This window comes from Neovison vison, chromosome 1, assembly GCF_020171115.1.
Source record: "Neovison vison isolate M4711 chromosome 1, ASM_NN_V1, whole genome shotgun sequence".
NCBI classification, from domain to species: Eukaryota; Metazoa; Chordata; class Mammalia; order Carnivora; family Mustelidae; genus Neogale; species Neogale vison.
This window is the reverse complement of record NC_058091.1, coordinates 166,616,153-166,642,636: the sequence shown is the minus strand read 5'-3', so window position 1 is coordinate 166,642,636 and position 26,484 is coordinate 166,616,153. Positions and strand designations below refer to the sequence as shown.

Below are 26,484 nucleotides of genomic sequence, written 5' to 3'. Positions count from 1 at the left end.
AAATACACTTCCATAATGAATAATTTCATTATTACACATGTCTTTAAAAAATAAAGATGAAAAGGAGCATATGCAACCTGGAAGTCACAACCTCTGCAAACAGTACTTTATCAAGTAGCATGTGATTTTACGTTATTTACCATGCTGAAATGAAGTCATTAATTTTAACTGCCAACCGTTTATAAAACCTTCCATTTTACAGTGACTTATGAACATCCAGTCAGCCTCTCCCTGTGGTTACTACATTAAACATCCTTGGTAATAGTCTTGCCAAATTATCTGTGTCAAATGACCCCCCAATTCCAAATCAGAAGAATGTTTTATTGTCTGGAACTTTTTAGACGTATCGAAGTGTCCTCATTCGGGCCATCCAAACTTCTCTTGGTACCCTGGATTTAAGCACCGATATAGCGTGCCATCACTTGGAAACTGAGATCACTATTATTTTAGACACACGCCTGGCATTCCTTCCACGCAGCCCCTTCTCCTGCATTAGTCCTTCTGCAAAGCTCTACACTGCCATCTCCCCTTAGCTCCTGGGGCCTCCAACCACCCAGGCTAAAGGAAATACTTGACTTCCCTGATGGCAGATCTCCAAACCCGGGGATCACTTCAAACCACTAGTACAGAGCCTCTAACACAAACATCAGCTCCCCTACCCAGAATATCTGGAAGAGTTCTCTCTTACTTTGAATCCCCTCTGCCTACAAGGGCTAAACATGGGCTATGTAGCTTTATCACAGTTTCCTTCAGAGGCAGAGACCATCTTGTTTTTACTGACCCAAAAAAGAAAAAAGAAAGAAAGAAAGAAAGAAAGTCTTGCCCGGGGAGACTACGGGAGAAAAACTTTGGGAAGTGCTGATAACTGTAGTCTAGAAAACATGTGAAAGAGTTTACCTTGAGCTGGCCGGTGATGGCGCGGCAGCTGACTGTCTTACCATGCAAGACACTAAGGCTCAGGGTCAGACCAACGGTTCTGACGGGCTGGACACATGGCTGAAGTGAGACACCAAGGAAGAGACGGCCAGCCCAACCCCTCACACAGCAGCCCTTCCTGGTTAATCCATGGGGTGATAATGACACTGCTTGGCCTCGTCTTGCCAATGAAGGACAAGGCACTGCAGTGACGGCGCCTAGAAATGAATAGGAGTGATTTGGGGGTAAAAGGGGAAGGGGGAAAGGTGGCCAGGATGAAGAAATGAATAAAACTCCAAATTTCTGTTACAACTCACTGTCATACCTATTACTCTAGTATCTAATGACAGGAGGGGAAATGGAAAAGGGGAAAAAAAAACCAAAGAAAAGAAAAAAGACACAAAGCAAAAAAAAAAAAAAAAAAAAAGAAAAAGAAAGAAAGAAAAACTACCTATTTATATTTATGCAGCATTCTAAGAATTTAGGTTTGTATCCTACAATAGGACTACATATAACTAGAGCAAGAGGTTGACTCAATTTAGTTCAAAAACCTACTGCAAAGAAAAGAGTAGTTTTTTGTTTTTTGTTTTTTTAAATCAACTGTGTTTCTAAGTTCTGACAATTTAGTTCTTAGTACAATAAAAACTGGGTCCACGCTATTGAAAGAAACCCTACTTACCAAACAATTCCTTGGGCTCCAGAGCCGATTGGCTTCAACTGCTGGTAACGTTTGAGGACCGTGAAGGTTGAGTCTGCCACTTGCACACTGTAAAACTGACTATCACATTTACTGTCACTCATGATGTAGTATCATAGAATATTCCAAAGAGTTGGTACGGTTGTCGGGTTCCTTGAAAGAAAAACAGAATGAACATGTATTCTGAGATTACACCTGTGCAGCTCATGCATGCAAAATTTTTAAAAGATTTTATTTACTTATTTGACAGAGAGAAAGATATCACAAGTAGGCAGAGAGGCAGGCAGAGAGAGAGGAGGAAGCAGGCTTCCTGCTGTACAGAGTCCAATGCAAGGCTTGATCCCAGGACCCTGGGATAACGACCTGGGCCAAGGGCAGAGGCTTAACCCACTGAGCCACCCAGACGCCCCAAGACTGTTGCAAATTTAATGGCATCTGAGACAAGGGGGCTGTAAGTGGATAAACTCAGTTGCACCAAGAACTTCAACAACATGCAAACAAAACAAAACAAAAAACCCCAAATCCCCCCCCAAAACCAAAAATGCAACAACGCTGCAGAGGTACTGAGCCTACCATGGAAGGACAGAATGCTGAGGCCCGGCATGACCATGTTTTAAGGGAGTGGTCTAGGAAATAACAGCCTTTCTTGTATCTGTACAGTTAGACAGGACAAGATTATGTCACCATGTGACTCTCCTCAGCTTGCCTCCTGTGGGACCAGCATATGCCGGGCTGGCTCAGGGATGAAGGTACTCCGGAAAGGTTTCAAAGGGATCCTGTCTACGATTCCTATAAACACTGCAAAAGGGCTGAGTCCACAAGTTCAGGTGAAGTGATGAAGCACAGAGCCAGTCCTGGGCCAAAGTGACTGCAAATGGGGGAAGTTATAGAACAACAGGGTGCTGGGCCCTGGTGACGTGGCTGTGTGTGCCTGTGTGTGTCCTGGAACTGGCCCGTGTTCCCCAAACCCCACATCCCTCACAGGCTCAATATCCACACACTCTAGACGGAGAAATGTGGTAACCTGCAGTCAATGAGCTGGATGCTCTGACATTTATTCGTGATACATTAGTCCAAACTGGCAGTCTCAAGGCGGCCTTTTGGTGGTTTAGGCAACAGATCGAGATCCCTACCCTGCAAGAGCCTGTGTGATCAGCAGGCAGCTACACGGACAGGGTTCCCTGGCTCTTAATCTGAAGACATTTATTTAAAAGTCAGCAAGCTATTTATTTTGCCCTTTTATAAAAAACAAAAAAATTAAAAAGCCATCAAGTGAATCCTAGAGGTAAACGTCCTATACAGTTTTAAAAACTGGGAACTTAAAATTTTATTGCCCAGCTCCAGCAATTTCCTGTTTGTTCTACCATCTAATATTTGATGGCGACCCACTGAGTCACTGGAGTGATAATTTGTATTTTGATACAGTGATGCCTGGAATTTCCATTAAACATGGAAATAAGCTGATTGATAACAAGCCTAAATAAAGAATTTAAATCGAGTGAATAGTTTCTCCAGCTGACCACTCCTTCACTCCTGTTTCCCAGCTTTTTTTTTTTTTTTTAAATACCAATTCTCAGGGCAGTGGCTGAGCCATCTGGGCTCCAGGCCTCTGGGCCACGGAGCCATCGAGGCAGAGACATGGGTCCTGACCTGCTTTTCAGAGTGGTCATTTGAGAAGCTGAGAGAGGGATGGTTTGGAGTGGGCAGGACTGAAGACAGGGAGACCTGGCAAAACAGGACAGGGTTGTGGCTGGTGTGGACGAGAAGGGAATGCACGTCTTGGAGGAAGCATGTACACGACCTGGAGAAGAGGGGAAAGCAGGTGAAGCCGCTGGAGGGAAGCCGGGCGCACAAGCGGTCTTCGAGTCTGGCTTCGGACAGGTAAACCACAGTGCCAGAGTGATGAGCAGCAGGACAGCCACAAGCTGCTGCAGATCTCCAGGACCCCTCCTCCATCCTTCATTCTAGGACAGAAGCCTCCCTGTTCCAGCTGGACAGGTGGCCACCCAACTAGCCATGACATCTGGCTGTGTTCCCCCCAGCCAGGTGTGGCCAGATGACCAGCTTTTGGCACCTGAGGGGTGAGCAGAGCAACAGCATTTTTCTTTTCTTTCTTCCATCTTAAAGAAAGCTGCTTGCTGTCCAACATATCTTTCTCCGTTGCTGCTGGCTTGGGGAACAGCTGTCATCGACCCAGACATGGAAGTCACGTACCAGAGAGGGCAGAGCCGCCCACCAGAAGGAGTCCTGAATGATCTTGCAGCATGGAGCCGCCCCCACCGTGGCCCACCTGCCTGCTCGGAGACTGGCGCAAACGTATCCCTCCTCCCTCGCTGAGCAATCCTGAGCTCTCTCTTTTCTGCTATAGCTGCTGGGACCTGTGTTCTGCCTGCCACGCTCTTGGGTTAGCTTTTGTGGATTTGGGGAGAACATTACATCATCAGGTTTGAGGATGGATAGATTTTCATCTCAAGATTTAAAATAAGTTTTAAATTACAGGATGCTGCACTTAGTAGACAAAAACAAAACAAAACAAAAAACCCACACGCACATAAGAGAGAAGTTGTCAGAGCCACCTTCTCTGTCAACCTTGGGCTCCGTGAGCAGGAGACAGCCAGTAATTTAGTTGTTAATGAAATCAACTCTGTTGAGATTCTATTTCAACAAAATGGACATCACCTGGGTTTTAGAAGACAGTTTACAAATTGGGAAGTGTAGGAGTTCTTCATACAACCACATTATCAACACACTGAAGGTGCAGTCATTGCCTTCACTTCCCTTGCTGGTGGGCGCTGGTTCCTCCCCTGGGCTCCCACAGTAGGACCTAGTCCCCGCCCACGCTGCTTCTGCACGGTCACTTGGTCACTTGGTTTCAGCAGGTCTGCCTGTGTCTCCCTCCCCCAGCCAGGGAGCACCTCTAAAGCAGGAAGGGTCTGTCTTCACTCTCACACATTGAGAAATTTAAGGAAGTGTCCAGTGTCTACCATGATCCACTGAAAAAGCTTCTTGGTGACACAAGGGACACACTCTGCTCCTTGGGGGACACGCAGGACACACCCTGCTCCCTGGGTTCTTCAGACCTGTGCGTACTGGGCGGACAGCTCAAGGGACGGAGTTGGCCCAGCCTTTGCTAAAGGCATCTGGTTCGTGTCCATGCCCTTCTCCCTTCACCACGCTACTTCAATGAATCCTTGTTGAACAAAATGCTCTCATCTAAAATCTCTATTGGTCTAAGACTGAGGACTCTTGCAGAATCCCCTCTAGGAATTCTGGAGTAAAATCAACCCACTCTACAGATAAATGTGGGGTAGGAGGAACATTCCTAACTTGTTTAGAGCCTAGAATAAGAAATGCTTTTAAAAAATTCACTAGTATTCCTCTAGATACATGCAATTCAACTACTGTAAATAAGATATTAATGTCTGAGTCCTATGGGGACATCAGCTACCATTCGCTGAGACCTCCCCACACTTCATGAGGACCTCCTGTACACCAAGGACAAGGTAAAGGTTATTAAGAAGGCACTATCCAGACTGTCCCTTTCCTCAAATGGCGAAGAACATGATCATCACACCACCTAGCAAGTATCCTAGGGGTAGAAGTGGGCCCAAGGGCAGGGGCCCAGCACAGTGGTATGTTGCGTGGCAGCTAGTGAACAAGCAGAGAGCGTGTGCGAGTGAGACATAGCTGTCAAGGAAGGTTTCCAAGAGGAGTCAAGACGAACGTGTAAGGGTCTGCCCCTCCCAGAGGAACTTGCTTGTAGACCCTGAATGTAAGGGTGGGGCAGACTGCGTGGAGACATCCAATCAGTAAGCCGTATGTATATCCACTGGGAAGGTTGAAATTCAATTGGCCACCTGTGTAGGGGCGGGGCTCAACCACCCCCATAAAGGTTGCTCTGCCAGGCTGCCAAGGGGGGCTCCTGCAGGAGAGCCGCGGGCTCCTGCAGGAGAGCCGGGGGGCTCCTGCAGGAGAGCCGGGGCTCCTGCAGGAGGGCTGGGGGGCTGCTGCAGGAGAGCAGCGGCTGCTACAGGAGAGCGGTGAAGTCGGCGGAGAGCGGTGAAGTCGGCGGAGAGCGGTGAAGTCGGCGGAGAGCGGTGAAGTCGGCGGAGAGCGGAGAAGTCGGCGGAGAGCGGTGAAGTGGAGCGGAGAGCGGTGGAAGTCGCAGAAGAGCAGGGGAGTCAACGGTGTATAGAAGAGCTGTAACAGCTCTTGTAAGAGCTATAACCGCGTTTGGCGGTCCAGCCTCCACCCTCCGGCGGCGGCCCCGAGCGCCGCCGCCTGCACCCTCCGGCGGCGGCCCCGAGCGCCGCCGCCTGCAGCCTCCGGCGGCGGCCCCGAGCGCCGCCGCCTGCAGCCTCCGGCGGCGGCCCCGAGCGCCGCCGCCTGCACCCTCCGGCGGCGGCCCGGAGCGCCGCCGCCTGCACCCTCCGGCGGCGGCTCCGAGCGCCGCCGCCTGCAGCCTCCGGCGGCGGCCCCGAGCGCCGCCGCCTGCAGCCTCCGGCGGCGGCCCCGAGCGCCGCCGCCTGCACCCTCCGGCGGCGGCCCCGAGCGCCGCCGCCTGCACCCTCCGGCGGCGGCCCCGAGCGCCGCCGCCTGCACCCTCCGGCGGCGGCCCCGAGCGCCGCCGCCTGCACCCTCCGGCGGCGGCCCCGAGCGCCGCCGCCTGCAGCCTCTGGCGGCGGCCCCGAGCGCCGCCGCCTGCAGCTTCCAGCCTCCGGCGGCGAGCACCGCCGCCTGCAGCTTCCAGCCTCCGGCCCCGAGCACCGCCACCTGCAGCTTCCAGTCTCCGGCGGCGGCCCCGAGCACCGTCGCCTGCAGCTTCCAGCCTCCGGCGGCGAGCACCGCCGCCTGCAGCTTCCAGCCTCCAGCCCCGAGCCATCGCCTGCAGCCTCCGGCGGCGGCCCCGAGCGCCGCCGCCTGCGCCCTCCGGCGGCGGCCCCGAGCGCCGCCGCCTGCAGCCTCCGGCGGCGGCCCCGAGCGCCGCCGCCTGCGCCCTCCGGCGGCGGCCCCGAGCGCCGCCGCCTGCGCCCTCCGGCGGCGGCCCCGAGCGCCGCCGCCTGCGCCCTCCGGCGGCGGCCCCGAGCGCCGCCGCCTGCAGCCTCCGGCGGCGGCCCCGGGCGCCGCCGCCTGCAGCTTCCAGCCTCCGGCCTCGAGCGCCGCCGCCTGCAGCTTCCAGCCTCCGGCCTCGAGCGCCGCCACCTGCAGCTTCCAGCCTCCGGCCTCGAGCGCCGCCACCTGCAGCTTCCAGCCTCCGGCGGCGGCCCCGAGCACCGTCGCCTGCAGCTTCCAGCCTCCGGCCTCGAGCGCCGCCACCTGCAGCTTCCAGCCTCCGGCGGCGGCCCCGAGCACCGTCGCCTGCAGCTTCCAGCCTCCGGCCTCGAGCGCCGCCACCTGCAGCTTCCAGCCTCCGGCGGCGGCCCCGAGCACCGTAGCCTGTAGCTTCCAGCCTCCGGCCCCGAGCGCCGCCGCCTGCAGCCTCCAGCCTCCGGCGGCCCAGCAGTCCAGTCGTCTGCGGTCCAGTTGTCAGCGGTCCCTCGACGCCTGCGGTCCTGAGACATCTGCGGTCCAGTTGCCAGCGGTCCCTCGACGCCTGCGGTCCTGATGCCTACAGACCCTAGAGGCCAGCAGTCGGTCCTGACACCTGCAGCCCCTAGATGCCAGCAGTCTGGAGGCATAAGCAGCCCTGAGATGCCAACGGCCCCTAGACACCAGCAGCCTCCCTGCAAAATGCCTCGCCACCCCCGAACCACAAGTGGCCTTGTCCGCAGTGGTGGCTTCCTCCGGGTGGAAGCCTGGTCAGAGTAGCATCGTGGGGAGCAGAGTCTGTGTCATCTGGGTTGTCCTCCTTGTCATTGTTGCTTCTTCGTCATTGGGAGTGGCCTCATCCAGGAAATGGTCTTGTCCAGAACAGCCTCTTCTTGGGAGCGGCCTTGTCCGGGGAGAAACTTCATTGAGCAGTGGCCTTGTCTTGGGAGTGGCCTCTTCTTGGGAACGGCTCCAATCATGGAGCGGCCTCATCTGTGGAGCAGCAACGTCATCTAGAGCAGCCTCGTCCAGAGTGGCCTTCTTGGAAGTGACCTTGTTGGGTTCATCGTCACCGCCTTTTCGTAAGAGGTAGCTCTGACCGGTAGTTTGATTCCTGATGCTTGGCGCGAAATAAAGTTTTGCTTGACTTTCGCTTTGTATCAGTCTCGTTCCTTTGATCACGGACCCTAACAGAACGCAAGTCTGTTCACAGTATCAACCCAGGGTTGCAGGAACAGGCCTTCTCCATCGTGCTTGCAAGCACTGTAAGTTGGTGAAACACTTTTTGCGAGGAGAAGACATACTATCTAATGAAAAATTTAAAGGCATGTGACTCCTAACCTGGCAACTACTGTTCTATACATGTATTGGACAAAAATGTATGTATGAAAGCTCAAAGATACTTGTTCAAGAATGTTTGTGGCACTTCGTGTAACTGGCAAAAAAAAAAAAAAAAAAGGAGAAATAACCTCAAAGGTATACTTGGAATGAGTGACTAAATTATGGCATGAAAGCACAATAAAGTGATTAAACATAATGCAGGGACTTTGTGTACTGAAAAGGAATGATGTCTAAGACACCTTAAGGCAATAAAGTTGAAGAGTGCACACAGTAAACGCCAGTCTGTGGGAAGGGTCCCGTGCATGCGCTCGCACACACACTATACGTGAGCAGGTGCAGAAATGAAGGGGGAAATGAGATTCACTCTTCCCACTGTAACTATCTGTGGGTTTTTTTTTTTTTTTTGGTCATGCACATATTTCACATTAAAACAAACAAACAAATTAAACCCTTTTAAATGAAAAGCTGAGACCTAAATGTAGGGTAGGTTTGGGGCAGCTGAGGCCACAGGCAGGAGAGTGGGTCAGGCTGTGAACTGCAGGTTATAAACAACCCCCTGCCCTCTGCCCCCCTCTGCAACCACTGGGGGAGCAGCACTGCTCCTACTCTGCAGTTGAGGGCAGGAGCTAGGAGACAGTGAGGAAGCAGCCCAGATCCCAGCTGGACAGTGGCACGGCCCGGGTCTCAATTTAGGTGTGTCTGATGACACTATTCCTGTCCTTCCCAATACCCTGTTCTAATTAATATCTCTCTCACTGTATTTAGAAAGCAAAGTGCAGTGACCAAGGGCTGGTCAGGATCAGGCCAGGAAAAAAACACAGCCCTTTACGTCGCATCCTGCTGGTTTCACTCCAAGACACTTTCTTCTGATGATGACGAGTCAGTCGCCGTCACACTCAGGCCAACCTTCAACCACACAAATGGTTCAGGACACCCACAACAGGCAAGATCTAAAATAACCAACTGCTGCAGTTAAAAGCAGATTTTCACAATCACCCTCTTGGTTCAATACTTGCTATTGAAGTTTTCACCCAAACTATTCTTTTTTCCTCCTTTAATTCCTATCCAAAACAGCAAGCGCAACAACTTCACCTTCTCTGATAATCAGGAGCCTTGCAGCATCTCAGAGTCATCATTCTGGACGTCAGTTCTTAAACCATACTACAAATTATGATAAAGGACGACACTCATGTTTGGTGATCACAGCATCCCTGAAGGAAGGGTCCATTGAGGTTTCCTCTCCACAGGCCCCTGCAGGTACCAGGGCCTGTCCTTTGCCCCTCCCAGGCCCCAACTCCCTGCGCTCCCATTAGGGCATTCTCAGTTCTCCCTCACCATGGCAACCACCCAAGTGCCTTCCCCACCTCCATTCCTGCTACCTCCAAACCACGTACACGCCATTTAGAAAGGGAGATCTGCCTGCATAAAAAACTACATGGGGCGCCTGGGTGGCTCAGTTGCTTAGGCATCTGCCTTCGGCTCAGGTCATGATCCTAGGGTCCTGGGATTGAGTCCCGCATCGGGCTCCCTGCTCAGCGGAGAGCCTGCTTCTCCCTCTCCCTCTGCCCCCCATCTGGTCATGCTCTCTCCCTCTCAAACAAATAAAATCTTAAAAGGAAAAAACTGTACACAGATTTCATAGCACCTACATTTTAACATTTTAAAACACTAACACCCACATTTCAACACTGAAAACCACCCAGGTGTCCTTGAGTGGGTGAATGGTTAAGCAAAGTGCTGTCCATCCATTCTACGGAACACAAGAGAACACAGTCAGCAAGAGAAATGAACCAACCACTGATACCCTCAGCAACCTGGGTGATCTTAAGGGCATTATCCTTAAGGGAAAAAGCCCATCTCCAAAGGGCCACACAGTATAATTCCATTCACACAACATTCTTGAAATGACAGAATTACAGAGTTGTACACCAGATTAGTGGTTGCCAGGGTTATGAATGGTGGGGACGTGTGTGTATGTGTGTATGTGTGTGTGTGTGTGTGTGTGTGTCTGTACGGAGTAGCAGAGGGGAGATCTCTGGGATGAGGAAACCGTTCTGTATCTTAACTGTGGTGGGGATGTTTATACTGACCTCTGTGTGTGACAGAATGCCCCAGAACTGTGTGCACACACTACCAGTGCCACGTTCCTGGCGTTGGTCTTGTGCTGCAGTTATGTAAACATGCAGCCAACGGGGAAAACTGGGTGGAGGATGTACGGGAACTCTGTACTATTTTTACAACTTCTTATGAACCTAGATTTCAAAATAAGGAGTTAAGAGAGGGAGAGAGAGAGACAGAGAGACAGAGAAAGAGAGATTTGCTGAACATATGCAGTGGTCATAATGCTCTCTGGCTTACATTCCTTTGATGGTGACCGACTGCCTGGAAAGTACATTCCAATCCCTAGTGCAGCAGAGGAGCTCACAGGGCCCGTGGCCTACTCTCAGGCAACAGGGAACCACCAGAGATGCTGGCTGATGCCCCGGCTCCCGTGTACCTGCGGGCCTCTTCCCGAGCTGTTTCATCAGCCTGCAGTGACTTCCCTCCCCATTCTGTCCTCCTGGCCAACCTTCATCCTCCTTCAGAGTCTAGTGCACGCGCCTGCTTCTCTCCCACACTGTCCTCTGCAGCCTCTCTCTTCCAACGGTGCTGGGCATGCCCCTGTGCTTGGCACCACAACCTATGTTCCTCTTCTATTGCACTGCACATCTATCTCCACTTCTGCTCCATGAGCTCCTTCAGGGCAGAAAATGTGTCTGACTCACTTCCTAATCCTCTACTAATTTCATCCTGGGTGCCCAGTAAATGTCTGTTAAAGGCAAAGCTAAGTGGGATAAGAAACGTGGTGGGGCAGTAGGGTGCTGTGGTTAGCATCGGTGCTCTGGAGTCAGAGGGCAGGCTCCTGGGTAGACTCCACCAAAAAACTGTTAGAACAGAACAAATTCTGTCAAGATGCAGGATACACACTCAACACACAAACATCTTTTGCGTCTCTATGTGCTGGTGAACTCTCAGAAAGAGAAATTAAATGATGCTTTCACAACTGCATCAGAAAGAATAGAATAAGTTTAAACAAGGAGGTGACAGACCTCTATACGGAAAACTTGAAGACATTAATGGAAAAAATCAAAGACACAAATAAATGAAAGATAGTCTGTGTTCACGGACTGGAAAAACCAATATTGTTAAAATGTCCATACTCCCTAAGCAATTTAGAGCTTCAGTACAATTCCTATCAAAATTCCAGTGGCACTTTCTGCAGAACTAGAACAAATAATTTTAAAATTTGTATGGAACTAAGGAAGACACTGAATAGCCAGAGCAATTTTAAGAAAGAAGAACAAAGCTGGAGGCATCATGCTCCCTGATTTCCAAGCTATAGTAATTAAGTATTACAAAGCTATAGTAATTAAGACAGTATGGTATGGGCATAAAAATAGACACATGTATCAATGGAACAGTTCACCAGAATGAAAAGTCCACACATACATGGTTGATTAATTTATGACAAAAGGAGCTGATGATATGCAACAGGGAAAGGACAGTCTCTTCCATAAATGGTGCTGGGAAAACCAGGCAGCCACATGCAAAAGAATGAAACTCAAACACTCTGACACTACACACAAAAATTAACGTTAAGGCGGATTAAAGACTTGTGCGCCACCATAAAATACCTAGCAGGAAAAACGGGCAGTAAGCTCCCAGACAGCGGTCTTGACAATGATTTTTTTTAAACTGGCACCAAAAGCAGGAGCAACAAAGACGAATATAAACAAGTGGAACTATATCAAACTAGAAAGCTTCTGCACAGCAAAGAAAACCATCAGCAAAATAAAAGGCAACCTACAGAATGGGGAAAATACTGTGAATCATATAGCTGATAAGGGGTTAATACCCAAAATATATAAGAAACCCAAACAGATCAATGGCAGAAAACACAAAACAATCCGAGGCATCCGGTTGACTCAGTGCACTGAATGTCCAACTCTTGGTTTTGGCTCAAGTCCTAATCTCTGGGTCATGAGATCAAGCCCTGCACGGGGCTCCACACTCAGTCAGGAGTCTGCTTAAGATTCCTTCCCTCTCCCATGCTCTCCCTCTCTCTCCACTCCTCCCTCCCACCCTTGCTCACGTGTGCTCTCTCTCTAAAATCTCAAACACACACACACACACACACACACAACCCCATGAATAATCTGCCTTAAAGAATGGGCAGAAGATCTTAACAGTTTTCCAAAGAAGACATAGAGATGGCCAGCAGGTACATAAAAAGATGCTCAAAAGCGTTAATCATTAGGGAAATGTAAATCAAAACCACAGTGCAAGATCACCTCAGGCCCACGAGAATGGATAATATCAAAAAGACAAGAAATGACAAGTGCTGGAAAGGATGTGGAGAAAATGAAACCCTTGTCTCTGTTGGGGGGAATATAAACTGGGGCAGCTCCTATGGAAAATAGTTCGGAAGCTCCTCAAAACATTAAAAAATCGAATGACCATTTGATCCAGCAATTCTACTTCTGGATATTTATCCAAAGAAAACAAAGACACTAACTTGAAAATATATACACACCCCCACGTTCACTGCAGCATTATCTACAACAGCCAAGATACGGAAACAACCTAGTGTCCATCAGTGGGTGAGTGGATAAAGAAGATGTGGTTTATATACCCATTAAATATTACATAAAAGAAGGAAATGTGCCATTTATGACAATATGGACAGAACTCAAGGGTATTATGTTAAGTGAAAGAAGTCAGACAGAGAAAGACAAATACTGGGGCACCTAGGCAGCTCAGTCGGTTAAATGCCTGCCTTCAGCTGGGGTCATGATTCCACGGTCCTGGGATCAAGCCCATGTTCAGCAACCTGCTCAGTGAGAAGTTGGCTTCACCTCCTTCTGGCCCTTCCCCTGTTCGTGCTCTCTCTCAAATAAATTAAATCTTTAAAAAAAAAAAAAAAGACAAATATTGTATGATCTCTCTTATATGAAGGATCTTTAAAAAAAAAATGAAAAAGACCAACCTTATAAAGAGAATAGATTGGTGGTTGCTAGAGGTAGGGTTAGGTATAGGAGAAATGGGAAGGGGGCAAAAAAGTAAAAAGAAAAAAACACACATTACTGTATGAGTTTTCTACTCTTCTAAATTATAGTATACAGACTTAAGATTTAGAGTAAATATTTCTTATAAGAATTGTCAAAATAGCTATCTGGAATAGGATTTCTAGATTTTCTCTTTAGATACTAAACTGTAATACGTAATAGCACAATAAAGATACCTGTTTAAAAAAAAAGATTGGGACTCTGGGGTCAGAGGGTAACAGGCCTGCCACTTGGCCGGACGATCCTGGACTACACTCATCTGTAAAATAGGGATGAGCATTGAATCAACCTCAGGGGACAGTGAGCACAGAACCCAGCACAGGGCAAGGTCTCAAAGTCAGCTGACATTAGGACAAAGATTACCACACCCATTCTGTTTACTGCTCCCCCTCCCCAAAGTCTGCATTCTGAAAATGTGAACTAAAATCTGCTAAGGGGGAAAGCTGATGACATGGTCATTACTGGGTTGTGCAGAGGTTCTGCCAGGCAGGGCACATCTCAGGACATTTGCTGAAGACACCTGCTTCCTAAGAGGTGCTGTGTTTCTGAGAGTCTAGTTAGGAGTTGGTGAAACAGATTTTGATTCCAGAATCAGAGCTGGTGGATTTATTACTTGGGCTGCACCCTCAGCCCAGATATGTTAAAATCAAACTAATAGCAGCATTGGTTGAGCTACACAATACTTAAATAGTCTAATGAATTAAATCACTTACAGATCTATACAAATACAAATACATACACACACATATATAGTGTTTTTTTAAAGAAAGTTCTTTTAAAAGCGTTCATTCTTTCTCAATCATTCTTAGCATCATTGTGGGGGAGGGAGGATAAAATTGTTTTTTTAAACAAATCCCCAAGTTTTTCCTATCCCAGCCTATGGAAAGAGAAACTTCTGGCATATATTAAAAGGTGTTCACACCGTTCTTTCTCCTCATAGCCAAAAAAATCCATTTACAGAAACACTTCAAATTACAACTTCAGAATAGGCAAGAACCCATTTAACATAATGGCAGTTAATATTAATGGCTCATTTCTAAGAAAAAGAGAACTATCTCATTTGTTATCCATGTATCCTTGGAATCCAGTTTTACTATTTCTGAAAAGTTTTAGAGTGTGTAATCTTTGTGAAGTAATATTAGCTGAGGGCAGGGGTGGTGGTGAAATAGTTTATGGGACCAAAATCCAAAAAAACAAACAAACACATAAAAAATCTCAAATACATTAAATAAAATCAAATTTGTTGAATTTCACCTTCAAATATTTAGTAAACTTCTTTAACTATAAAAAAGTCCTATGCTAAAATGGTGATTACTCTTGCTCATTATTTTCTATTAATTTATACCCCAGCATTTACCAAAGAGGATTTGAAGCATCCATTAAAAATATTTTAAGTGGCAACTCAAAGGCCAATATAAAAATCTGAAACAATGAGCCTTTGTTGTGCAAAATATATATAAACTTTCCTCTCAAATGGTACAACCCTTAATGAATCAATGGGTCTAGGCACTGAGCATCTGCCTCTAGATCAAAGAGAGCACCCCAGCTGGGACATCCTAAGTCTGAACAAGCCACATCTAGATTCAACTACAAATTTTCAGGAAATACAGAGAAACATGATAAATTACATTGCAGAAATGCAGTCCATAAAACGCAACCATGGAAATGCTACAGAAATGCAACTGCTTCAACAAATCAACTCCCAGGAAAATGAACAAACAAAAAGAAATAGAGGGGGGAATCTACAGGTTAAAAGAAACTTAAGAGATGTACCAACCAATCACAATAGATGGACCTCATCTAGATCCTGATTCTAATGAACAAACTGTTAAAGAACCATAAAACTTATGGGGCAACTGGAAATGTGAATATTGACTGGTTATTTGAGTATATTAAGGCATTACTGTGATTCTAAGTTCGAAAGAGTCCTTATCTTTTAAAGATATATACTGAAACATTCATGGATGAAATGACATGACATTTAGGTTTCTCTTGAAAATAGTATGGAGGGTGCTGGTGAAAGAAGATGGGCCAGGAGTTGACAACTGTGGAAGCGGGCTACTATCATCTAATTTTGGTCTGTGTTTGAAAGTTCTCATAATAAACAGTTAAAATAAAGACTGACCTTGAAACTCGTTGACGCAATCACGAAAGGCCAAGTACAAACTTAATTATTTTCAAGAAAATGATGTAACAAAAAAAGTCATCTTAATCCGAGGAGAAGTCTAGCTACATATTTAAACCACAAATAGCTGCCCCGGCTGCCAAATCAAGTGTTAAGAAAATGTGGTTTCTGTTTTACCTCATGCATCACGAAAACAACTGCTTCACTCACTGTTAATTGCTTCATCTGGCACTTTTCTTTATCCAGAAAATTAAGAACATTTTATTTTAAACAGACAAATTGAATATGCCCTCCAACACTTATTTCAAACACATTTTAATCCTGGCGTCACAAACATGAAATCCTCAGGAATATCAACGCTCTCCAGAGAAGACTATGCCAAAATAGGATTATCTTTAACCCTGCAGGATCCTTTTGAAAAAAAAAAGGAAGAGGGGGAGGATTAAATGGAGGCAAACACCTAGATTGGATGTTGTTCTTTCTGAACAAATTAAAAGCCAAAAGAGAACAGTGAGAGCTGAGGAACCCAGGAAAGGATGCTTTTCTGGGGAGAGGCCTGGGTTCAAATTTCACTTTCCAAGCTGCATGCTGTGAAGCTCACTGCTGGAACTCTGTGAGCCTCCTCCTCCACCTCTGCAGAAATGGGTTTCACAGCTGCTACTCAGGGGGTCACCAGTGACAATTAAGTGAGAGTACCCGAATAAACAAACAGGGCCCCACTTCCCTGGCCTTGGGCTACCTTTCCCGCTCTGCCCTCCTACACACCCTGCCCTGGAGAGCCAACAGTCTTGCAACCAAGCTAAATGGATTTTGCATGGCTCAGAGCATTGAAAAATTTTTTTAAATTAGATACTGCCAACACTTGAGAATCAGGAGCATAGGAATACAAGGTAGAGTTCCGACTTCTTTCTTAAGATTGCGGGGTGAGGTCTGGTTTTCCAGTGTCCTCACCATCCTGCAGGCTAACTCCTGAGCCCAGACTGGCCTAATGTCCTTCCTCCGCCCTGCCCTTTCCCCCCATTCTGTGCCTCTCCCTGCCTGGCCAATTTCTCTTCAGGGCCCAACTCTAGCACCACCTGTCACTTCCTCCACATTTCCACAGAGGAGCCCCTCCACTACACTCCATCACACTGTCCTGGCACTAACCTGTCCATGTATCTGCCGCCTCTGCTGGGCTTTCTGGAGGAAGGGACCCTGTTGCTATTGCCTTTGTGTCCCCAGGGCTGAGCAGAAAGCCTGACCTAGATAATGCAGAGTTTGGTAACCACCTCCCGAACGTGTGGAAGGAAATTAGAGCTAAAATATCACAAAAATGTAAAATTTCACATCACAGCTTGTTCTGACAGTTACCAAATAAAGGGGTCAAGGACATTAAGATGTTGTGCAAAACGAGAACAAGCTTCCATCTGCTTACATATTTCACGAGTTAGTCAAGTCAGTAAATAAACTGACAAAGCAGAAGCAACAGCAGGCAGGGTCATTCATTCGTTCACTGAATTGGTATCACTGAATTCTCACTGTGTGCCTTCTAAGCACTGGGGACAACGCAGGGGACAAATCAGACAACTACCTGTTTTCAAAAAGCTACATCCTAGTAGGGAAACAAAATCAACAGACAGACACAGTCATTTCAACCCAGAGGCAACGCTAGGAAGAAAACTAAACAAAATAATGAGATAGAATGACTAAGGGGAGAGAGAGAGCGGTCAAGGAAGGCCTCCTGGAAAATGAGACATCCGACCAGAAGAAGCCAGTTGTGCAAAGATACCGGAGACAGCTCCAAGCGTTGGAAACGGAAGTGCAAAGGTCCTGAGGTAAACAGGGCTGAGCCGTCAAGGCAGGACAGACGATGGGTGGGACTGGAGGGCAGTGTTCTGGGTGGTGGGAGTGGTAGGGGAGGTGGGCAGGGCCCGCTCTGGCACTGCTAGGCACTGAATGTGCAATGACTAGGCACTGGAGCAGCGCGGGGATGGGGGTCCCTGGGCGGAAGGGGACAGGATTCCTGTCCAAATCACACCAGCATGGGGCGGGATCAAGCTCAATTTCCCGCAGACGAGCCCGGGCTCCCGCCCAGACGCTTTCACACACACTGACACAGCCGGACAACAACCCTGTCCAGAACGGGAGACATTTCCCCACCTTCCCTAGGGGAAAGCATTGGAACCGCGAGGGTCAGAGCCTTGGCCAAGGTCGCGGGAACCAGACTCCGGGTCCTTAGCATCCCCGCGCGGGTATGCCACTGCGCGCCCCTCCGTCCGGAGGGATGGCGTCCACAGACCCCGCCGCACGTCTGCCCGAGCCAGGCCAGGGAGCGGGCCCGCAGCCCCTGGCGGCTGACAGCCGGGCGGGAGGGGGCGACTGCGGCAGCCGGGAGGGCAGGGGCGGCGGCCAGGGCCGCCTGCGCCCCCACAGAGCCCGGCCCGCTCCGCAGCCCCCGGCCCCGCGACCCCGCGACCCCCAGCCCTGCCGACTGCGGCCGCGCGGCCCTCCCGCCGCTCCTTCCCCGCGGGGCCCGCTCGAGCAGCCCCCGCCAGGCCTCTCCCGCCCGCCCGCCGGGCTCACCTCGCCTCCCAGCCGCCGCGCCAGGGGGGAGAGGGCGAGCGGGCGGACTGGCGGCGCTGCGCACTGGCCGCTCGCGGCTCCGCTGCCGGGGGCTCGGCCGGCCAGCCGCCCCGCCCCGCTCCGCCCCGCCGCCGCCGCAGTGGGTGTGAGGGGCGCCGGGGCGCTTCGACCCTTCCGGTCCGGCTCCCTTCTCCTCCGCCGCCGCCGCCGCCGCCGCGGCGCCCGGCCTGACCGACCCGCGCGCTCACCAATCAGCGCGCGGAGAACCGGGCAGGCGCGGCCAATCGCGCCGGGGGGCGGGTCGTGACAGGCGGCGTGGGCGGGGCGAAGGGCGGAGCCGGAGTCTCCGTGCGGGGCTCGGCGCGGCTCGGCGGCGCTCGGCGGGCGGCGGCCGCGCTTCTGTTCCAGCCTGTGCGGGGCGCCCTTCGGGTCCGACCGCGCGCGGAGTCAGCCATCTCCACCACCGGGCACGCGGGAGCCGGGAGCCGGGAGGCGGCGGAGAAGGCCGACGGGCTGACCAAGAGCCGGGCGCTCCGGGCGGCAGGTGCAGGGTGGCCGCAGAGAGGCGGCCTGTCGGGGAACGGAGCCGGCCGTTTGCTGGGGAGCTCAGGGCGAGCACGAGGGGAGGCCGGGGCCTTGGCGGCCGGCGCCCAGGAGCCCGGTGCGGGGTGGCGCCCGGGAGGACGTGGAGGCCCAGGCGGTGAGGAGTGGGGAGAAGAGGCAGGGGTCGTGTACTCTGCGGCCTTCTCTGAGCGACTAGAGTCGGGGAGCGGAGAACGAGGAGTTGGCCGCGCGCAGACTGGGTTCCCCGCGGGTCCGTGACGGTATGCAGGAGGGGACGGGCTGGTGTACTCGGGGCGGGGGTCAAACCTCTGACTCAGAGAAAGGCAAGGTCCAAAATGGGGAGGAAGGGAGCGCAGTGCCGAGGTCCCCCTAGGGCTGGGGTGCCCTGACACTCCCCTTCTTTTGAGTCAACTGCTGCAACCCTGTGGCCCCTCGCTCGGCTTCCAGCGGCCCTGGGTCGTGTGAAATGACGGGAGAGGCCGGGGCATTGCCTGTTGCGAGATTTGCGTTTGAACAAGCAGAGCGGAGAGTGAGGCAGGAAGACTGGACACACTGAAAAAGGATCAGAGGTCCGTGGATAGGTGGGGGGCGGTGCACACTTTGGGGACCGGTAGAATGAGGGATTGTGGAGGAGGAGCGGCCTGCACAGAACGCTAGAGACTTCTGGGTCATCGGGGCAGGGGACAAATTGGGAGGAAGAAGCAGGGCTCTGCGGGGCGGAGGCCAAGGGGCTTGGGGGCATGGAGGGTAGTGGCAGAATTTGGGGAGGATGTTAGGCCTGCGACGCAGGGCCAGGCTGAGGGCACCAAGGCCTCAGAAGAGGAGTACCAAGACCCGATCCTTCCATGGGGTCCTCCCTTAGGCCACCCCTACCTTGGCCACCAGAGGGAGTTTTCTGAAACAGACTGTGGCCCATCCTTGCTTGAAATTGTAGCTCCTGAGTGTGATCTGAATTAAGGGGGGGCCCACCTTGGTCCTTACATCAGCCTCGCTGACCACCTGCCCCAGGTGCACAAGAGAAAACAGGGAGCCAAAAATTGCCATCATCAAGGATTATGGGAAGCTAGTAAAGCCTGGCTGTCAGAGCTCTCATTTCACTAAGGGGCACTCGTGGGTGCATCTTCTTAAATTCCCCTTTTTTGGTTTATGAAATACAGGGAACATTTATGGACACAGAGCTGAGGTGATGAGGTGGGAAGGGTCTAGTCCATGCTTGGAAAAATGCACATTATTTTGGCGGAGGCCACGTGAGATGAGTGGTGGGGAGGGTGTGGCACACATGAGCAGGACTGGCAGCTGACCTAGCCTGCTGGGTGTGGAGAAAGAGTTGAGGTAGTCCTCCTGGATAGGCGGAATCCCCAACTGAGGCTGGAAAGCTAGCAGGAATGTGGTTTAGGAGGAAAGGGCACCAGGACCCAAAGATTCAGAAGTAAGCACCTGCGTGCTGTGTTCAGGAAATCCAAGGTCACCTGGTCTTGCTGGAGATGGGAGAGGTGGACTGGTGGGTTAGTAGGGCCTTGAGCTGGACGGGCACTACAGACTGGAGATCCATGGGCTTGCTTCAATTCACCAGTATGCCTTGTTTAACCCAGTTTTGTTTGTTTGTCTTTAAATTGGCTTGGTTGCCAACATTTGAAAATCGGGAGCTTTCTCTTGAAAAATCTCAATTGCTGGTTTCTCTTGGTTAGCAGCTCTGCCACCATGGGACCTGCATTCGCAGAAGGCAGTAGCTGGCTGGAACTGAGTGGCAGCTGCCCCTTGAGGGGAGGCCCCTAGCTCACCAGAGTCCCTGCCACTCCTTACAACACATCTCTGGCCATGACTTTATTTATTAGCCCTTACCTGCTGGCCCTTGGGGCATTACGGCATAGAGGTCCCATCTGTGGAGGGAAAAGGCAGCTGCTCAGGGGTGTTAAGAAAGGAAGTGAACGATGTGCTTAGGTATTAATTTTGGAAAGATCACTAGAGCCCATGGAGTTTCGGGGATGGGGGGGCTTGTGTTCACAAGACCAGTGAGGGAGCTATTGCAAAGGCCCTTCTAAGAGAAGGTGAGGCCTGATCTGGGGCAGGTGTCAAGAAGAAGGAACTGATTTGAAACTGTTTCAAGACTTGAGGGTCATGAAAAGGCACAGCTGCCACTACACAGCCACCAGGATGGCTGCAGTAAAAAAGAGAACATCGGTGCTGACCACGTGGAGCCATTGGAACTCATCTGCGGCTGGTGGGAAAGCGGAGTGGACATGCCCACTTTGTAAAACAGTTTGGCAATTTCTGGTAACCTCAGACATACTTCTGTCATACCAGCCAGCAGCCCTGTTCCCGGATATGTATCTGAGATATATAAAAACATGTCCACACAAAGAACCAGACATAAATATAGCAGCTTTATTCCAAACGGTCAAAGATTAGAAACAACCGAAGCCCATACGTAGCCCGTTGGGTAAGCAAACTGTGGTGCATCCCTACAGAGGAATACTATCTGACAGATGCACAGCCTGTAAAAGTGCCCCTAAAACCTCATGCTAAGTGGAAGAAGCCAACAAGGCTACAACCTCTATGATTGTTTATAGAACATTCTGGAAAAGGCAATATTGGTTCAGTGGGTGCCAAAGATCAAGGTGGGGGGGTGGGCAGGGATGATCAGTGGGGGCCAGGAGGGAATTTGGGGGGTTGAAGGGTATACTCTATATTTTAATTACAATGGTGAGCATATCACTGTATGTTTATCCAATTTCAGAAGTGGGCATCTAAAAAAAGGGTGACCTTTGATGTATGTAAATTATACTAAAAAACTTGATGTAAAGAAAAGAGGTCCGTTGAAGCTGTAGAATGATCAGTCTTAGAGGTGGGATGTGGGGGGTGAGGGAGGAGGGGGAGTCAGGGATGAGGCCATGGTTCCTGGCTTGACTCACACCCTGGTGAATTCTGTGGGGAGAGGGGGAGAATGGGGCTCAGAGGATGCCTCCATGGCTCCTGGGATCCTGCCAGCCCTTCAGAAGTGGGGTTCTGGAAGGGCAGCAAGAAAACTCTGCTGGTGGCTGCCATTGCCGGGAGCACCTGGTGGTGAGTGAGTTTTAGGGAGCACTGCAAGGGTCTGATGGTGTCCTAGAGTCACTCACACCAGTTAGTGGTCATGAAGACACATTTCAAGCCATCTGGGATAGCCACTTTCTTCCGGAGCCTAAATGCTGACCCCACAAGCCTTCAGAACTCTGTCCCTGGCTCCTTATCTTCCTGCCTGGCTGTATTAATAAAATTGTGATGATGGAAATAAAAAGTACAGATTTATGTGTCGCCTGGGTGGCTCAGTCATTTAAACATCTGCCTTCGCCTCAGGTCATGAACCCGGAGTCCAGGGATTGAGCCCTGTGTCTGGCTCCCTGCTCAACAGGGAGCCTGCTTCTCTCTCTCTCCCCTGCTCTCCCCGCACCTCTCTCTCAAGTAAATAAAGTCCTAAAAAAAAAAAAAAATTGTGGACTTGAGAGTTTCACCCCTGCATGCTGTCTTCGGGTTCCAGGCAACCTTAAACAGCATCAGGTGCTCCAACCCCCTCCAACAGCCATTCAGCAGACTCAACCTAGAGTCCCCAGTATCCTACAGTTTGTTGCCCCTGGAAAGGATTTTAATCCTCATGTTCACGTTAAAAGGATGCCCATCACAGGTGCAGGCACCATGCCACTGGCTACCAAGAAATGGGGCTCACTCCCATAGGACCCTGCTGATTTCCTGTTTTAAGGAGCCCTCAACATCTGAGTACATAAAAAAGAATGAGATTACCAGAAATCCAAACCCACAAGCCAAAAAAGAATTGTACTATCTTTATTGTCTTAAAATTGCATAGTATTTCGATTGTGCACGCTTTTAAATAGAGGGCAACGTCACCCACTTGAAACTACTCTCTTGCATGGGATAGTTCAAGCGTTTTACTATAGGTAGGAGCAGGGACCAAAATGCTGCCTGGGCTTAAAAAGAACCACAATCAGGTTGAACTGAAGTTGGAGAGTTGGGAGGAATTTATAGGTGAACAAACCATCGGAAGGACATTTTGAAGGGCTTTATAGGAGGCGCAGGAAGATGATGGTGGTGGGGGAAGGCTTCCCTGGTGTCAGGGGATGGGATTCAGGGGCAGCCCAGAGAGGACAGGAAAGGAGAACGGAGTCCAGAGGGGCAATGCCTTGTGCTCAAATCTGAGATGAATGCCCCCCTGCCAGGAGGCTGGTGGGTACATGGTCTGGGAGTTACCTTGGCTTCTGAAAGCCACATACTAGAAAAATAACTTAAAAGCTATACAATCATTATAAATATTTTGTCTTTTAAAACTAACTAGTGTTGGTTAAAAAAAAGGTTCACAGTTAACTCTGAAGAGAGCTGTGTCTCTATTGCACAGTAGTGGAAAAGTCCGCTCTGATTCCCATGTATAAACCTCTGGCAAGTTCAGGACACAGAGAAACAGTATCTGCTGTAAGCAAAGCACTTGGGTACAAGGCACGTGGCAGCTGTCAAGCTCTACTGGGCTCTACTTGGAACACACAGAATGCCCGCTGTTCTTCCCACTTGGGCCTCCCTGGGATGAGCCTCGAACCACACACTACAGGTGGCAACGGCCTCCTCAGGCTCTTTCTTGTTCTCTATTCCACGGTCACAGACTTGGCCAGATTTCTGGGGAAGTCGACCTAAAACGAGAGAAAGTAGCCGCTCAGGACCCCATTGAGCTCAGCAACGTGCCATGTCACAAAGCCCATCATCCGAGTATCCGAACACAAGGAGATGGGTGTTCTGATCATCTTTGGCCATGAACTCGTTCCTGGAGGCCTGCATCTTGGAAGTCTCAGAAGCAGTTCCTTATTCCAGAAACGTCACTCAACTACATAATGTTGAGTTCATTCAATAGACACGTAGTGGCACCTGCTTCATGTCATGCTGCGTTCCCACTATTAAAAGGATCTGATTCGTGCTATTAAAACGAGTGAGCTCAGTGTGTCCTGTCAAATATTCACTTTTCTTGGAAGGATCACACATTCAATTCACAAGACTTATTAGTCCGTTGTGGGGGTTGGGAAGAAAATCTGACTGGGTTGGTTGATAAAGCAGGCTTCAGTTTTTATCTACAATGTCTTCTTTTGCTCACAATATTTTTTTTTTAAAGAAGTAAATATGACAAAATGTTAGCCAGTGGCAGTTCTGGATTTGTATACCATTAGGTATCTGTTACATTATTGTTGCTGTTTTTGCAAGGTTATGCATCTTTAAAAGCTTCTCAAAATAAAATTGTAATGAAACTTCTGTTTCTTTACACAGTGAGTTGTATGCTCTCTTACACTTTTGTTGGTAGGATGGTAAATGGGCTCTTTTCTGGAACATAAATTGACAATACATGTTAGGAGTCTCAAAATGTTGAATCATTTGCTAGACTGAAGACAAGTCTTACATGTGGGAGAAAGATACATGTGCAAAGATGTTCACTGCAGCTGTGATTTATGTAGCCATTTCCCCCCAAATTAGCAACAGTTTAAATAACAGAAGACTGGCTAAGTCATCATAGCTACAATCCATGCCACAAGACTGTTGGAATATTGTACATGTTGCTTGTGGAAGTTATTATATTTGAAATACTGTAAATGTTGCTTCAATAAGCGTAAGACGTAAGAAAATACTTGTAAATATATTTAAAGGGAAGATGTAAAATGTCATTCTCAATATAATCTCAAAAAATGTTCAAAAATTCACATGCACAAGGCAAAGACTGGAATGAATTACTGAACTTGCTAATTAACCTTGACCCTCTGGGTGATATATAAATAGGCTACTATAGCCTTCACAACCTTGCAACTTGTTTTCAAGGGGTCCAAGTTACTTTAAAAAGAAAGTTGTTTTAAATGAAAAAATTTCTCCTATGAATATTTACACCAAAAAAGCACTTAAGAATGGAATCAGAACTCTGGGGTTATGTTTTTTCCCCTTGGGGGGGGCACTCGGCGCAGTTTCAGACGTACATCGTAGCCTCGGAGCACAGCCAGATGAAAGGACAGCAGCTGCAGCGGGATCACACTCAGGATACCCTGGAGGCAGTCGACCGTGTGGGGCAGTTCGATCGTCTTGTACGCGAACTTGGAACTCTCAGTGTCGTCTCTGGAGCACAGGATAATCGGGCGACCCTACAGCCGAGAAGTAGGATCACAACACGCAGATGGTCTCGGAAGGAACCACCCCTCACCTACAGCGGCCTTTCTGAGATCAATCTCATGGCCACGATCACAGCGATCTCTTTCCTTTTGTTGCAGTTACAGGGGAGGTGATGCGCACGGCTGGCTCAAAGGACAGAGTGTTGGAAGCCGTTGGGTGAGTTTCTCTCCCTTCCCCAGTAAGGTGATCGCCAGCCTGTGGGATTCATTCAGCACCCACCTGTTGAGTGGCTTCCATGTGCCTTGCCAAGGGCAAGGGGTAGAGAAAAAACCATAAACCAGCCAATCAATAACTAATGAATTCTAAATAAGCACCGCAGAGGCAACAAAACACGGTAATATGATCAGAAGACACAGGGGAGGAACAGCCAGCGCCAAGGCATGGAAGCAGAGATCAGCTTGGCATGAGGGCGAAACAGAAGGAAGGGGCCAGGGGGTGCAGGCTTTGGTTGCTCTTGTTTTATGGGAAGCCATCGGAGGGTTTTAAGCAAGGAAGTAAAGCGGTTTGTGTTTTATAACTTCTGTCTGGCTACTTGTTTTATAACTTCTGCTGAGCCAGGCATGGTGGCAGCTGGCTGAAGGGTATTGTTGGATATTTTACCTCCCTGTACCTTCACAAGCCCTCCCAGAATGAATCCCTGGGGAGCTCTGTACCCCCCGCCTCCAGGCGGCTCCATACTGGGGCTCCGGGACAGCTCGGGCCAATCTGGGTCACAAGGTGTCCCTGAGGAGCCATTGTGCTCATGGCCACAGGCTGGACAGTCATTTCGAATGTGTGTTCCACCCATGAGGGGTAGTGTAGTCAAGCCTGCTCAGCATCAGGCCCACTTATAATCCTCGTATGGAAGAGGACAGGAGAGAAGGGACCCCAGCCCAGCTGAGACCCTTCACCTGGCGGGCTGTGACCTGCTGCAGGGCGTTCTGGCATTTGGCAAAGCAAGGGTCCTTCATGATGACCATGATGACGGGCATCTGCTTATCGATCAGCGCCAGGGGTCCGTGCTTCAGCTCCCCAGCCAGGATGCCTTCCGAGTGCATATAGGTTATCTCCTTAATTTTCTGGGGAAACACAAGTTGGGGTCTGTGTGACACTGGGCAGACGGGGCGGGTGGGGGGGAGGGCTGGAGTAGATGGCCAGAGGGGAGGAAGGGGAGCTAGGGGAGGGAGGACTCCAGAAGGCAGGGAGCTGAGGGCTGCAGGGCAGATGAATGGGTGAAGTGGCCAACACCTCGGGGCCTGGGGCCACAGCATGCATAGAGCCCAGCACACAGCCTATGTTCCAGACCACCCCCAGCATAGCCGCCATCGTGGATGGACAAGTCAGATTTGGCTCAAGAGCCGATTTGGCTCTCCCCTTCCACTCTCTGTCCGGGCCCCATGGCCTCTCCACAGTCATAATTTGTAATGGCAACATTGCATTCTGTCTAGATATACCTTCCTTCAATTATCTGGTGGGTTGTTTCCCCCAATTCTAGACCATTAATAACTTCCAAAGCGTTCTTCCAACTTACTCACCAGGAAAAATCACACACACTGGACTGTTATTGGAATTTTCCCCGATGTTTATGGAGACCCATTTCTATCCAGTTACCATTAAACCTATGTCACTGAATAGGTGAGTGTCAAAAGAAACATTTCTCAACTCCCCTACAACTATTTATTTTGGTGGGGGGGGGCCACTGTTGGGAATATAGCTCCACTGGGGATGGAAATGCTGTAGACAGCTGGAGTGCCAGCCCCCAGGAGATCACAGAAGGGCCATTGATGTGCCCCAACCGCGGAGTAAAAGCTTCTTTCTTCCCGTGAAGACTGACTCGGAGATACAGCTGAATATGCATCTTTTACCAGGACACTGGGGCACAGCAGCTGAGCCCCCCTTCTCCCGCACCAGGCGACAGAGGCATGGGGGAGAGGCAAGTAGACTCCACCCAGGCCTTGCTCCTATTGTGCCCCCCCCACCCCACT

General features: G+C 50.0%; 2 protein-coding genes across 7 annotated transcripts in view; both read right to left on the bottom strand.

The window, feature by feature from the left end:
• MAPK9 (mitogen-activated protein kinase 9) overlaps nt 1-17,890 on the bottom strand; it is a 50,265-nt gene extending 32,375 nt beyond the window's left edge. For 2 of the 6 annotated variants that reach the window (XM_044262407.1, XM_044262431.1), the window contains exons 1-2: nt 17,774-17,882; nt 1,595-1,765 (exon numbers count right to left, since the gene is read on the bottom strand). In XM_044262407.1, the coding sequence (XP_044118342.1) occupies nt 1,595-1,716 (122 nt within the window). In that variant the 5' untranslated portion in view covers nt 1,717-1,765; nt 17,774-17,882. Of the gene's footprint in view, nt 1-897; nt 1,068-1,594; nt 1,766-17,773 lie in introns of those variants that run through there. The other 4 variants (XM_044262438.1, XM_044262412.1, XM_044262424.1 and 1 more) reach the window with 4 other exon arrangements.
• Nucleotides 17,891-22,140: 4,250 nt separating this feature from the next.
• GFPT2 (glutamine-fructose-6-phosphate transaminase 2) overlaps nt 22,141-26,484 on the bottom strand; it is a 42,399-nt gene continuing 38,055 nt past the window's right edge. The window contains exons 17-19 of the mRNA XM_044262398.1: nt 25,411-25,578; nt 24,331-24,492; nt 22,141-23,010 (exon numbers count right to left, since the gene is read on the bottom strand). Of these exons, the coding sequence (XP_044118333.1) occupies nt 22,966-23,010; nt 24,331-24,492; nt 25,411-25,578 (375 nt within the window). The 3' untranslated portion in view covers nt 22,141-22,965. The remainder of the gene's footprint in view (nt 23,011-24,330; nt 24,493-25,410; nt 25,579-26,484) is intronic.